The 14,116-nt window shown below is 43.9% G+C and overlaps 1 protein-coding gene across 1 annotated transcript; it reads left to right on the forward strand.

The window, feature by feature from the left end:
* The first annotated feature begins 8,203 nt into the window (after positions 1 to 8,203).
* On the forward strand, positions 8,204 to 10,211 carry LOC101840269 (KH homology domain-containing protein 1-like). Its single transcript, XM_005072425.1, has 3 exons — positions 8,204 to 8,309; positions 9,589 to 9,771; positions 10,087 to 10,211. Exons 1-3 carry the CDS (start codon positions 8,204 to 8,206, stop codon positions 10,209 to 10,211), a joined length of 414 nt encoding a protein of 137 aa, XP_005072482.1.
* Positions 10,212 to 14,116: the final 3,905 nt, after the last annotated feature.

Raw genomic sequence — 14,116 nt, forward strand, 5'->3', positions numbered from 1 at the left:
CTGACACCTGCAGGGTCCCCCTCAACCGGCGTAGGGAGTATGTAGGCTGGGGGCAGCCAGATGATGGCCTGGAAAACCTCCCTGAGGGCCATACATGGTTGTGTGTCTTAGGCTGGTCTCCCAAAAATGGGAGCAGCAAGCATTGACCTAAAGGGAGGCACCGGACCAGCATTTGGTCCCATGTTTTAGTTTTCCTTCCAAGTACTGTGGCCAACCCCTTAGCAGTGTATGTGTGTGCTTGGATGAACCTGAGGGACTCTGCTCACTCAGGTAGGCTCCAGTGGTGCCAGGCAGATCTATGGACGAGCTCTGCTTGCTCTACTCTCAGAAGGAAAGCTTGCCTCCTCCAAAAGTACCTTGCACAGAGCCGAAGAGATGAGGGGGGCTTAAGCATCCCTCTCTTTCCCGACCTCTCTTTCCTTCCCTCCCCTTTCCTTTCTGTCCTCTACTTCAGTTTCCTCCCTGTCCCCTCCCCGACATCCTCTTTGTCTCCCCTGCTACTACACCCTCTTCCTCCTGTCCTCCTCTCTTATGGGGGGCTTGCCTTCCCTCAAGTTTGAACTAATTACGTTGTGTCCAGGAGATCCAACATATGAGGATAAATCAGAGCTTCACATGGATCATAGGAGATGGCATAGGCTTCGGCTGGCCAGGAACTTCTTTTTGCAGCAGCAGTAAACATGGTTTGTAGCGTTGTACAAAGTCATGACTACCCAGGCAGAACGACTTTGTGTTTAGGCTTAAAGGAAAAGAAATGACCTACCTTTCTAGACCAGAACAAAGAAATGTTTTGGATAACACTTCAAGGCTTGGTTTTGGTGTCTAGGCCTTGTCCCTTAGGTTATGAATTAATGAAAAAAAAGTAAAAAAAAAAAAAAAAAAAAAAAAAGGAAAGGACGTGACTAGTTTCAAGTTTCTACACCATATGAATGAAAAAAATTTTTAAAAAGGAAATGACCTAACTTCTCCTAGGCATGGTGATGGAAAAGGCTTATTGTAGGTATAAGGCAGAGCACAGGCGGAGGCAGGGACATCTGAGAGTTCAGAGTGAAAATGACCCTGAGCTGGGCCATGTGAGAAGAGGGGGACAGAGCCAGACCAAGAATCCAGGAAAGTAAAGGTATACCAAAGGAGCCAAAGGGACTACTGTAGCAAAGTGGCTGGATTATACAGGGAAGGCTAGTTTGGGAAAGAGCAACCCTGGCCCTGAGCTATAGCAGTTTAGGGTAGGGGGTAGGATTTGCCAGCCAGGAGGGCCCTATAACAGGTAGAGACTAAGGGATTCTAGAAGAGTCTAGTGCTGGGGTTAAAGGTATGAGATACTAACAGATACTAAAGGCATAAGTATACCCCATAAAGCCTATTAAAAATGACCCTAAGCCGGGCATTGGTGGTGCACGCCTTTAATCCCAGCACTCGGGAGGCAGAGGCAGGCGGATCTCTGTGAGTTCGAGGCTATCCTGGTCTACAAATCGAGTTCCAGGAGAGCCTCCAAAACAATACAGAGAAACCCTGTCTCGAAAAACCAAGAAAAAAATGACCCTAATGTAGAACTAAAAAAATTTCTTTTAAATAATCAATATGTTGTGTAAACCAGGTGTGATATTACTTATCTATATTCCCAGCCCTAGGGAGATGAAACCAGGAGGATGAGAAGCTCAAGGCCATTCTCCCTCTATTTCAAGGTACAGGCAGCCTGGGCTATGTGAGACCTTGTCTCCAAAAGTAAATAAATTGGGGCCTCACTTAAGGGAAAAGGCCAATCCTGAGGAAATAAATTAGCTTCAAGCTGTCAACTGAGTGGGCAGCATTAATCTAGTAACAGCTTCAGCACTGAATTGTAACACATTCCGGCTGTTCTCTTAAGTTCTGGATGGTGTGAAGCCATTCCTGATGGGACAGCCCAGGTTCTAAGGATAGAATTCCTTGCCAGTTGTTCTGGACCCAAAGAACTTCAATTTGTTCTTTAATGGTCAGGAACATCAGCTCCAGAATGTGTTTCCTTAAAACAAAACAAAACAAAACAACAACAAAACTATCAAGAGAGGGACGATATGAGGGGGGGGGGGTTCAAGATCATGATGGGGGAACTTAGAGGTGGTTGACCCGAAGTTGCCAGAGCTCACGGACTTTGGGGAGCCTGCGTGGGATAGATACAGGCCCTCTACATGTGAGTAACAGTTTTGGAGCCTGGTCTGTTTGTGGGACCCCTGGCAGTGGGACCAGGATCTATCCCTTGTGTATGAGATGGCCTTTTGAAGCCCATCCCATATGGAGGGATGCCTTCCTCAGCCTTAATGTGGGAGGGGGGTTTGGTCCTGCTTCAATTGAATGTGCCAGGCTTGGTTGACTCCCCATGGGAGGGAGGCAATACCCTTTTTTGAGGAGTGGATTGGGGTGGATTGGAAGAGGGGAGGGAGGGGAATTGTGGCTGATATGTAAAATGAATAAATTAAAAAAAATAAAGGCTCAGACAGCCCCCTAACTACCAGATCTTAGGCAGGAAAAGAATACAAAAACTCTTAAGCTGAAATCTTGGAAATAATCTGACACTTGAACTTCTTTTTTTTTAAATTTATTTCTTATTTTACATACCAAGCCCAGTTCCTCCTCCCTTCCCTTCCTCATCCCTCCCTGCCTCCCCCTTCCCACCCTTCATCTATTCCTCAGAGGGGTAAGGCCTAAACCTTTGGGGAGTCAACAAAGTCTGGCATACTAAGTTGAAGCAGGACCAGGGCCCTCCCTGTCCCCATATCAAGACTGAGCAAGGTATCCCACCATATGGAATGGGTTCCAAAAAGCCAGTTTATGCCCCTGGAATAGGTCCTGGTGCCACTGCCATGGTCCCCCCTAAACAGATCAAGTTGGAAATCAGTATGGCAGTTTCTCAGAAAAATGGAATCAATCTACCTCAAAACTAAGCAATACTACTCTTTGGCATATACCCAAAGGATGCTCAATCATCCCACAAGCACACTTGTTCAACAATGTCCATAGCAGCATTATTCGTAATAGCCAGACCCTGGAAACAATCTAGATGCCCCTCAACTGAAGAATGGATAAAGAAAATGTGGTACATTTACACAACGGAGTACTGCTCAGAGACACTTAAACTTCTGTTGTCTAACACCTTTTTGTCTTGGAGACTTGAAAGAGTGCAGTTCTGAGTGGAAAAGTAGGGACATTTGGAATAAGCATTTAAGGTTTGAAAACAACCCAGAATATAGTGGTATTTAGAAGTCCACAAACCCCAAATTTTCAGTTAAGGGAGCTGATGACCCTGAGTAGGTACTTCAGTCAAGAGACCAAACAAGATGTTTTTCTATCTAGACCCATTGACTGTGCTGCATTTCTTCGTGTCCTTTGCTGCCCTCTAGAGGCCCAAAGTTTCAAGATGGGTTCAGAAGTCTTTTCACCTTTAGCAGTATTTGTTACTCTAGGTATCTAAAGGAACACAGTTTCCAGCTACTGTTTTTTTTTTAAATCTAGTTTTGACACAGGGTCTTGCTTATGTCACCCAGGCTGAGTCTCATATCATAATTTAGTCTAAGCTGAAGGTATTACATGACCATCTTGGCTCTGTCTCTGGAGCAATGGGTACACATTCACCCCCTTCCCTCCTCTTTTTTTAAAAATAATTTATTTAACTTTATGTGGTGTGGTCAAAATACATGTGTGTGTGTGCAGTTCTCAAAGAATAAATGAGAGTATTAAAATAAATAAGGCTTTTCTCAATGGCCAATCCTTGTACAAAAGAGTCGATTTCAAGAACACATGGACACACAGACACACACAAACACACGCATATATATCACAATGTAATTTATGTCTCCACTTACCCTCTTCTGTTGACCTTCCTTTCTCATCCTAGTTATCTTTCTTGTTCTTAATTTTCTCCATTCTGTTGACAAATCCTGTGTGTGTGTGTTTGAGAGTGTGTACTATATAGCCATCCCATCCTCCAGTGTTGTGTGTGTGTGTGTGTGTGTGTGTGAGAGAGTGTACTATGTAACCTTCCCATCCTCCAGTGTCGTGTGTGTGTGTGTGTGTGTGTGTGTGTGAGAGAGAGAGAGTGTGTACTATGTAACCTTCCCATCCTCCAGTGTTGTGTGTGTGTGTGAGTGTATGTGTGTGTTTGAGAGTGTGTACTATGTAACCTTCCCATCCTCCAGTGTTGTGTGTGTGTGTGTGTGTTTGAGAGTGTGTACTATGTAACCTTCCCATCCTCCAGTGTTGGGATGCCAGGTTTGCACCAATATGACTTACCATGCCTATTATTTCAAATCAAACTGATTCGTGGGTTGTTTTCACTTACCACATGATTTAACTAACATGGATTTAATATCTGTTCATTTAAGTGCTTTATAAAGCAACTTATAGGAATTCTCTCCGAAACTTGTAGTTTTCTGATGATTAACCTGTTAATATTTGTTCTATTAAAGTTGCATTTGGAGACATGATTCCAGGCTTTGGCTTTGCAATTTAGGCTCTGATCTCTTAGTTTATTACTAGTATTAAGAATAAGTGTTTGTGACAGGGCCTGGTAGCCCATGTCTCTAATCCTAGCACTGGGGAGGCAAAGGCTGGGGAATCTCTCTCTCTTATTTCTTTTTGGTTTTTCAAGACAGGGTTTCTCTGTATTTCTCTGTATTGCCTTGGAGGTTATCCAGGACTTGCTCTGTAGACCAGGCTGGCCTTAACTCACAGAGATCCACCTGCCTCTGCCTCCTGAGTGCTGGGATTAAAGGCGTGCGCCTCCACTGCCCGGCTGGCTGGGGATCTCTGTAAGTTTGAGACTACATAGGCCAGCAATGAAACACATGAGACCCAAGCGAAAGAAAAGCAGTGTCATAATTAAGCATTGCATCATATTGTGTGCAGTCATCGTCTCTTTAAACGCTTCATTATCTCATTTTGCATAAGAAGGTCTCTTAGACCAGGCGTTGGTGCCTTACCCTTTAATCTCAGCACTAGGGAGGCAGAGGCAGGTGGATCTCTGTGAGTTCGAGGCCAGCCTGGTCTAAAGAGCTAGGATAGGTTCCAAAGCTTCACAAAGAAACCCTGTCTTAAAACAACAAAAAAAAGAAAGAAAAAAGAAAAGAAAAAGAGAAAAGAAGGTCTCCTCTCTTAGACCCTGACTGTGCACTCCTGTGAGTGTCCATCTGTGAGTCACTTGGTGATCAATGGACTGTGACAGTGATGTGTGCTTTACACAGGACCCTTTCCAGGCTCCTTAGTGACATGTGCTGAGGTGCATCTCAGGTGACCAGGTCCTTTCCTGTTGCCAGGCACTTGGAGCTACAGAGGCTGCACTAGGGAGAAGACCCAACACAAACCTCACAAAGTTCCTGACTTGCACAGAGGGTAGTGGTCTCTGGGCTTAGAGGGAAAGAGTTATCAGATTAGTGAGGGAACCATATAGGATAAAAGGCAGAAATTTGGTTTTTTACGAGACAGGATCTCAATGTGTAGCCCTGGCTGTCCTGGAATTCACTATGTAGCCCTGGCTGGACCTTGCTCATGAGATCTGCCTGCCTCTGCCTCCTGAGTGCTGGGATTAAAGGAATGTGCCACCACTGCCCATCCTGGACCTTTATTTCTGGACCAGACATAGCCAAATTTTGTCTCAACAAGTCAAAATATGTGAGTTCGAGGCCAGGCTGGACCGACAGCCTCCAAAACAATACAGAGAAACCCTGTCTCATAAAACCAAAAAAAAAAAAAGACTGCACAACAACTGGTCTTATACAATGTTTATTTTATTACTTATGGCTGCCTCTATGACATTATAGGCCCATCAGGACAGTTTGGGGACAGTTCTAGAAGAAAAGGCAAGAGCTCTCTAGAACAGATTCTCTTGGATTTGGGGACATGATATAGGGGCTTGGTTTTCAAATGTCTTTGTTCTTAAAGTTTATTAATAAAAGAATACATTTTTTCTAATTACGAGCAGTATTGTATTTGACCATGTCATGGTATTCAGTGGAAAATTTCCCAACCTATGATTTGATAGTTCAGTGTGCATAAAATGCCTGCTAGACACTAACTGAATGGTTCTGTAGCAGGTGTTCTCTGAGGAACCACAGTGGCATATATCGGAACTCTACAAACTGCAGAGGAGGGCAGGTAGTTTTGCTGTTGCTGTTTGTTTGCTTTAGAAAGGGTCTCTATTACACAGCTCTAGCTGTCCTGAAACCAATTATGTGGACCAGGCTGGTCTTGAACTAACAGAGATGCACCTGTGTATTGAGTCTCCTAAGTGCTGGGATCAAAGGCATGCTCTACCATGTCCATTCAAGATGAATACTAAAAAAGAAAAATTATATTTGTATTTATTGTGTGTGTGTGGCTTAAAGGACAACTCCCTGGTGTTGTTCTCAGTGATAAACATTGAGGTCCTTCAACATTGAGGGTCACTCAAAACAGGTGAAACTAGGGAACTGGGATGGGACATCTAATGGCATCCCATGAAACAAAGGACATTATTTACATTTAGAGATTTTAGAGGGTGTTTATCTCTGAGATTAGCAGGGCCTCTTCGTGTGGAGGCAAGCGGTCTTAGTCTTCAGTAGACTAGTGACCTTACTAGATAGGATATAAAGCAATAATCTAAGTCATTACTCCTATTGCCCCACCCTACCTTGGGACTGTTCATGCTGGGGGTTTAGGAATTTAAGTGATAGGCTGTAAGGTGTGGCTGCTTGCTCCTCAGAGACAGCTTCTGTAATCCAACCTTGTCTCTGAAGAAAAATGAAAATGAAAGGAAAGTAAGAAGTGAACAATAACAACATATTCCCCAAGAGCTTGCAGTTGTTAGGCAAAATGACCGAGACAGGTAGTTTAATGTTTTCTATCAAACACAAATATTTCTTCAAAAGCTGGGTGGGGGAGCACACCTTTAATCCTAGCACTCAGCAGGCAGAACCAGTTCCAGGACATCCAGAGCTACACAGATCCTGTCTTAAATGAACCAAACCAAACCAACCAACCAAACAAACAACAAAGATAGTTAGAGAGAAAGAAAAAGAAGTTATCATGGCCAAGGTGTTATCATTGCCAAACTGTGCTTCAAAAATCTGAGCACTGAGAAAACAGTAACTTGCCACAGATGACCAAACATCACAGGAAGCTGCAGTATGAGCAGGCCATCTTTGAAACATTGCTTCAAACTTTCGTGCACCTAGATGATCATGGAACACAAAATTCGGACTGGAATTTTGAGACCTGCATTGAAGCCCAGAGAGGAGAAGAATATTGATCTGCTAATGGTTCGTATGAAACTTGACTGAAGGAGAAAATACCTTTCCTGCATCTTGGAAGTCTCTGGGCTGGACTCAAACTCAGAGATCTGCCTGCTCTGCCCCCACAGTGCTAGGATTAAAGGCATGTTCTCCCTTTCCTGGATTTATGTCTCTTCTTTTTAAGAGTATAATATAACTACACCATTTTACCCCTTCCCTTTTTTGACTCTCAACCCTCTCATATAACCTTCCTTGATCTCTTCCAGATTCATGGTCTTTTTCATCAGCTGTCTTTACATGCATATATGTATATATACATGCATATGCCTAAATAACCAATTCAACTTGCTTTTTCTCTACCTAATAAAAGTGAAATTATCAAACAAATAATAAATGCCACCATGCTATTGGAGCTAGGGATGTAAACTAGACTTGCCCACAAACACTGATCTCATAAGATAGGCAGCAAAGGTGGCACACGCCTTTAATCCCATCACTTTGGAGGAAGAGGTGGGTGGATCTCTGAGTTTGAGGCCAGTCTACTACACAGTAAATGCTAGGACAGTCAAGAGCTACGTAGAGAGACTTTGTCTCAAAACAAAGCAATATAACAAACAAACACATGTTGGACCCACCCAGGACCTTCCTGTTCCCACACTTTCATCCCTCATCCATTTTTCTAGTCCATGCTCAGGAGAGTTCCTCAAGCATCTTTGATATTACCTAGAAGAAGATTTGACTTCCTGGCCACTGAAGATGATCTAATTGTTGTAAAAGGTTAAACCAATAGCTGACTGGTTGAATTCATAGAAACTTATGGGTGGATCCCTTGTGCTAAGGTGGGTCAATGGCTGGGTTTTTTGAGTTGAGTATATAAGCCAGAACCTGGGCCTTCTGCTCAATTTCATTGTATAGTCAGTTACTTGGACTTGCCATGTCCTGAAGTTGGAGGAGCACTTAAAATGGAAATGAATGGTGTCGATGAGAATGCCTGGTGGACGTTGCCTGAAAACTTTGAGGCCCCCTTTGTGGTATTCATAGATGAGGGCCAGGAGGAGCTCATATTTGGTAGGTGGCCTTTCTTATATTTTTCTCTTTTTTCTTTTTTTTTTGGTTTTTCGAGACAGGGTTTCTCTGTGGCTTTGGAGGCTGTCCTGGAACTAGCTCTTGTAAACCAGGCTGGCCTCGAACTCACAGAGATCCGCCTGCCTCTGCCTCCCAAGTGCTGGGATTAAAGGCGTGCGCCACCAACGCCCGGCATATTTTTCTCTTTCTGTTTCATGTTTTTCCAGTCTTTTTTTTTCCTGTCTGTCTCAGATTCCCAGTTGTGTGACACTACTCCTGGGGAGACATGAGCAAATGTCTATTCACCCCAGAGAGGGAACCAATAACAGCAATATAAGGAAACCATAAGTAGAACTTGGTGAAACAATGTGACTTATTGGGTTACTTAGGAATAGGAGTGAGGGGTTACCCATAGGAGCAGAATGACTCAAAGACAGCTGCATCACTAAAACCCACCTCAGCCTGGGTGACAGGTCACAAAAACTGGGAAACCCAGAGAGCATGCTGCTCAACATGTTGGCGGATAGTTTTCCCAGTGGCTCAGCTGGTCTGAACCTCTTCCAGGCACCTTGGTTGGTCTCTGCTTCTTCCAGGCTGCTTGGGTTGGGTTTCCCAGCAGCCCAGTCTTCCTGAGAGTGACTATTGGCAGTCTTTTGTGCTTTTTTTTTTTTTTTTAGATAGTGTTTCTGTGAGCAGCCTTGGCTGTCCTGGAATTCTGTAGACCAAGATATCTCATCTGCCTGCCTCTGCCTCAGGAATGCTAGGATTAAAGGTATGTGCTGCCATCATGCAGCTTGCTTAAATACACTTGGGGAAGTCAGAGCTTAGTGAATATGGTCAGTTTTGAGGGACTTCGGAAGCCGTGTACTTCCGTCTTTAGAGGCTTTCCTGCAGGATGGAATATGTAACTGCACCTGTCCTTAAACATTTTTTTGCTTTTGGGTTTTTGAGATAATGCCTCTCTTTGTAGTTCTGGATGGCCTAGAACTAGATATGTAGACAAGGCTGGTCTTGAACTCACAAGGAACTGCCTGTCTCTGCTCACTGAATGCTGGGATTAAAGGAGTACACCCCAAATGGCTGGTACACCCTGTTTTGTCTCTTCTTTAGCATCCATTGTCTTTACAGCTTCACACCAACCTGGTCTTAATCTTGGAGGTGACTGCTGCCTAGCATCACCCTCCTCAGGGACTCATGTGCATACAACAAATATATATATATATATATATATATATATATATATATATATATATATATATATGGTCATCTCTTCCATGCACAGGCCATCGAGACTTACACCTCAGACAGATAGAGGTACACAGTAACACCTTCATTCAGCTGGAGGAGTGGTTTACGGCATCAGGTCAGACTCGAGTAACTGTCGTGGGACCGTTAAGAGCAAAGCAGTGGTTGATGGATATGATTTGGAGTGTCGGTAGCCAGGAACCTAACCACCAGGCCCGAGGTAGGTGACCTCAACAGAGTTGGGGTTGAGTGGTTGATTGCCTGTCAAATAAATAGTTGTATAGCACCATGGATTCTCATAAGAGCTTCCCAGGAATATTGTCCTCCAGATGCCCTCAAAAGCCATTCTAGGAGAAACAGTTTTAGGTTAGAGCCATTTTTATTGCACGGAGTCCCCCCAAGATCATGGGGAGGTATGAACAGATCACCTGGGAAGGCCTGGGCTTGGCTGATGTCTTTCCCTCTCACGTCCCTAAGGAAGTCTTGGTTCCTGTCCTGAGCCTCAATTCACCATTGGTGCACATTCCTTCCCCAGGCCAAGAGATGTTGCAGCGTGTCCGGAACCAACGTCTGACCAGGGAGGACTTGGATGCCTCTTTCAGGGTGAGGTCATATAGCTGGGGCCTATCTCGACCTACCAGGATGAGAGGGACCACTTAAGACTGCTTTCCCAGCCAGGCGTTGGTGGCACATGCCTTTAGTCCCAGCACTCAGGAGGCAGAGGCGGGCAGATCTCTGTGAGTTCAAGACCAACCTGATCTACAGAGTGAGTTCCAGGACAGGCTCCAAAGCCACAGAGAAACTCTGTCTCGGGGAGAAAAAAAAGACTGTTTTCCCTTGGAAACCAGAATGGGAGAATTTTCACCAATGTTTGGTAAAAGCATGGAGGTTACTGAAGGGACTGGAATTGGTGTACTAGCCATCCTGTCATTCTTGTACATATGTCTGAGAGAAATCTTCTAAGCATAAGACAGGGCTGTGATGGCAAACATCCAATAAATAAGTTAGCTTCTGTGAAAGGCTTTTGATGCTACTTTATTTCCTTTGGATAAACTTACCAACCCAGTATCTCTGCAAGCTGTGTTCGTAGGTCTGAGCAGACTGTATTGTCTCCTAGGAAGCCTAGCCCAAAGAAGGGGCTAGGGAACAAGATACAAACAGCCTTTTAAAGATGGAAAGCCTGGTAGGCTACTCTCTATGTGCCTCAGTCAGAAACATGGGTTCTGCACACCAACCTCAGGAGGCTTAGGAGTCTCTGTCCTTAAATTGCAAACCAGTAGAGAAGAGTGGATGAAGGGTCCAGATGGGAGATGTGTTTGCTGTCAGCTCACCGAGCTTGGTTAAAAATGAGCTGCCCCAATTATCCCTGACTGCCAGCTGTTTGGGGGTGGGCTTGGAATGTGAATCTTGGGATCCATGAATGGCAAGGGTTCCTGACTCCATGAATCTCCATGATCATACAGTTGGCAGCCTCCTTCCTGAATCATTCCCTCTTCATATTGCTCTTAAGCAGCCTGCATCTTACAAGGAAGGACTCCATTGCCTTAAGCTAGAAGAGGGGCATCATGTCTTGGATCAGAGTGGAATGGGAGAAATTTCGGAAAATGGTTGAATTTGGAACATCCTTTGGAGCTAATTTCGTTCATCTCACACTGACAACTGCTGAACAGAAATTAGATCGGTTTCACAGTAGAAAAACACTTGTGAGTTTGACTAGAAGAAAGCAACCTAACTTCTCTCAAAGGGGAGCATCGTTTATTTTTTATTTTATTTTATTTATTTATTTATTTATTTATTTATTTATTTATTTTTGGTCTTTTGAGGCAGGGTTTCTCTGTATTGTTTTGGAGCCTGTCCTGGACCTTGCTCAGGAGACCAGGCTTGGCCTTGAACTCATAGAGATCCGCCTGCCTCTGCCTCCCGAGTGCTGGGATTAAAGGCGTGTGCCACCACTGCCCGGCCTCGTTTATTTTTTTATTTGATAGTTTCACAGTTGTGGGCTTAGGAGGAAGAGGAAAAACAGACTGAGCGGTTAGTTAGGTATGTACATATTTGCATGTAGGACAGCTAATGAAAAAGACCATGAATTTGAAAGATCAAGGATGGGTGTATGAGAGAATCTGGAGAGAAAAGAGCAGGGGTAAAATGATGTAAATCTCTAACAGAAAGCCAGGTGTAGTGGTGCACACCTTTAATCACAGTACTGGGGAGGCAGAGGGAGGCTGGTCTCTGAGTCTGAAGCCAGCCTGGAGAGAGTTCCAAGACTATATAAACCTTGTCTCAAAAAATATGTAACAGGTATTTTGTTAATTTACATCAACCAACAGCAAGTCAACATTCTTCTCCAGGCTGCAATCCAGGTCTGTGAAATCCAGTCCAAATGGTCTGTGTGTACCTAGGTGTATTGATCTTTGAGGTGTTTGCCCTTTCTTTCTCTCCTTCCTTCCTTCCTTCCTTCCTTCCTTCCTTCCTTCCTTCCTTCCTTCCTTCCTTCCTTCCTTCCTTCCTTCCTTCCTTCCTTCCTTCCTTCCTTCCTTCCTTCCTGTGTGTATGTGTGTTTAGCCTTGGCTGCCCTGAAGCTCATTCTGTAGACCAGGCTGGTCTTGACCTCACAGTAATCCACCTGCTTCTGCCTCCTGAGAGCTGAGATTAAAGGTGTACACCATTTGCCTTTAATCCCAGCACTTGGGAGGCAGAGGCAGGTGGATCACTGTGAGGTCAAGGCCAGCCTGGTCTACAGAGCGAGTTCCAGGACAGCCAGGACAGAGAAACACTGTCTCAAACGAAACAAATGAAAAAAAGTGCACCATTACTTTCTTTCACTAGTGTTTTCTTAAAAACTTTCTTTTTGTTTTTCAGCAAAGGTGTTAGCATGTTTTATGCCTAGTGCCTCTCATAACTGCTACATTACTTTTTGTAGTATAGTTGGGGTAATATGGCATTAAGTGACTATATTTGGATAATATTGGGCAATCCTTTTTTTTTGAGAGAGATTATGTAGAATTTTCAATATGTAGCTTATGGTAGTGCTCCAGTTTACTTTTTATTGCTTTAATAAAAACTATGACCAAAAGCAAAACATTTATACACAGAGAATAAAAATGGAATAAATCAGCCAGGCAGTGGTGGCCCACACTTTTAATCCCAGCACTGGGTAGGCAGAGGCAGGCAGATCTCTGTGAGTTCAAGACCAGCCTGGTCTACAAGAGAAAGTTCCAGGACAGCCTCCAAAGCCACAGAGAAACCCTGTCTCGGAAAAAAACTCAATTATTTAGAATTGGATGAATTGTAAGAAGTAGTCTTAAAGTTAATGCAAATTTTAAAAATTTGCAAAGATATACTTGTATCAGACTTGAAACAATACCTGCCACTTCAAGACCAGTGATCTGATTTTTACTAGTAGTTAAGGCAAAATAATTTTCAGTGATAGGTTTGAGGTACTGCAAAAGTAGTTCCAAAAATATCTAGAAGCAGTTATCAAATTTTCCTTAATATATGTGTGAATAGAAGTTTGACTAGCATGCATGTCTATGCTCAGTGAAGATGAAATGCCCACAGAGGCCAGAAGATGCTGTTGGATCCCTCAGAGCTGGAGTTATAGATGGTTGTAAACCCTCATGTGGGTGCTGGGAATTGAACCTGGATCCTCTGCAAGAGTAGCCATTTCTTGTTTCTTCTTCTTCTTCTTCTTCTTCTTCTTCTTCTTCTTCTTCTTCTTCTTCTTCTTCTTCTTCTTCTTCTTCTTCTTCTTCTTCCTCCTCCTCTTCCTCCTTCCTTCCTCCTCCTCCTCCTCTTCCTCCTCTTCCTCCTTCCTTCCTCCTCCTCCTCCTTTTTCTTGGTATGTTCTTATTGTATAGCTTTAGCTGGCCTGGAACTTGCTTTGTAGACCAGGATAGCCTCAAAATCACAGATATCTTCTTGTCTCTGCCTCCCTAGTGTGGAGTTAGCCACACTAGTTAATCATAGACACCAGGTAGTGGTGGCACACACCTATAATGCCAGCACTCAGGAGGCAGGGACAGGTGCATCTCTGTGAGTTCAAGGCAACCCTGGGCCACACTAGATTGTCTAGACATATCACTCCTGTCTCCACCTCCTTACTGCTGGCATTAAAGGCATGTGACTCCCAAGTACTGGGGTTAAAGGTGTGAACGACGACCACCACCTGGCTCTGTTTCTCTTTTATACCAGATCAATCTCAGTGTAACCCAGGGTGCTGGGATTAAAGGTGTATGCCACCACTGCCTGGCGTCTATGGCTAAGTAGTTGCTAACTCCACACTCTGATCTTCAGGCAAGTTTTAATTGTTAAAGCATAAACAAAATATATCACCACATTTATTTATACTTTTTAAATTTTTTAATTTTATTTTAATTTTAAATAGCTTGCTTCACATGTCAATCCCAGTTGCCTCTCCCTCCCCTCCTCAACCACCCCACCCACGATCTCCCCCCAGCCTCCCACTCTATCGCCACTTCCTTCCAAAAAACCAACAATGGAATCTTGAAATTTGCAGGCAATTGATGGCACTAGAAGAAACCATCCTGAGTGAGGTAACCCAGTCA

Source organism: Mesocricetus auratus, unplaced genomic scaffold, assembly GCF_017639785.1.
Source record: "Mesocricetus auratus isolate SY011 unplaced genomic scaffold, BCM_Maur_2.0 Super-Scaffold_100021, whole genome shotgun sequence".
Taxonomy (NCBI): Eukaryota; Metazoa; Chordata; class Mammalia; order Rodentia; family Cricetidae; genus Mesocricetus; species Mesocricetus auratus.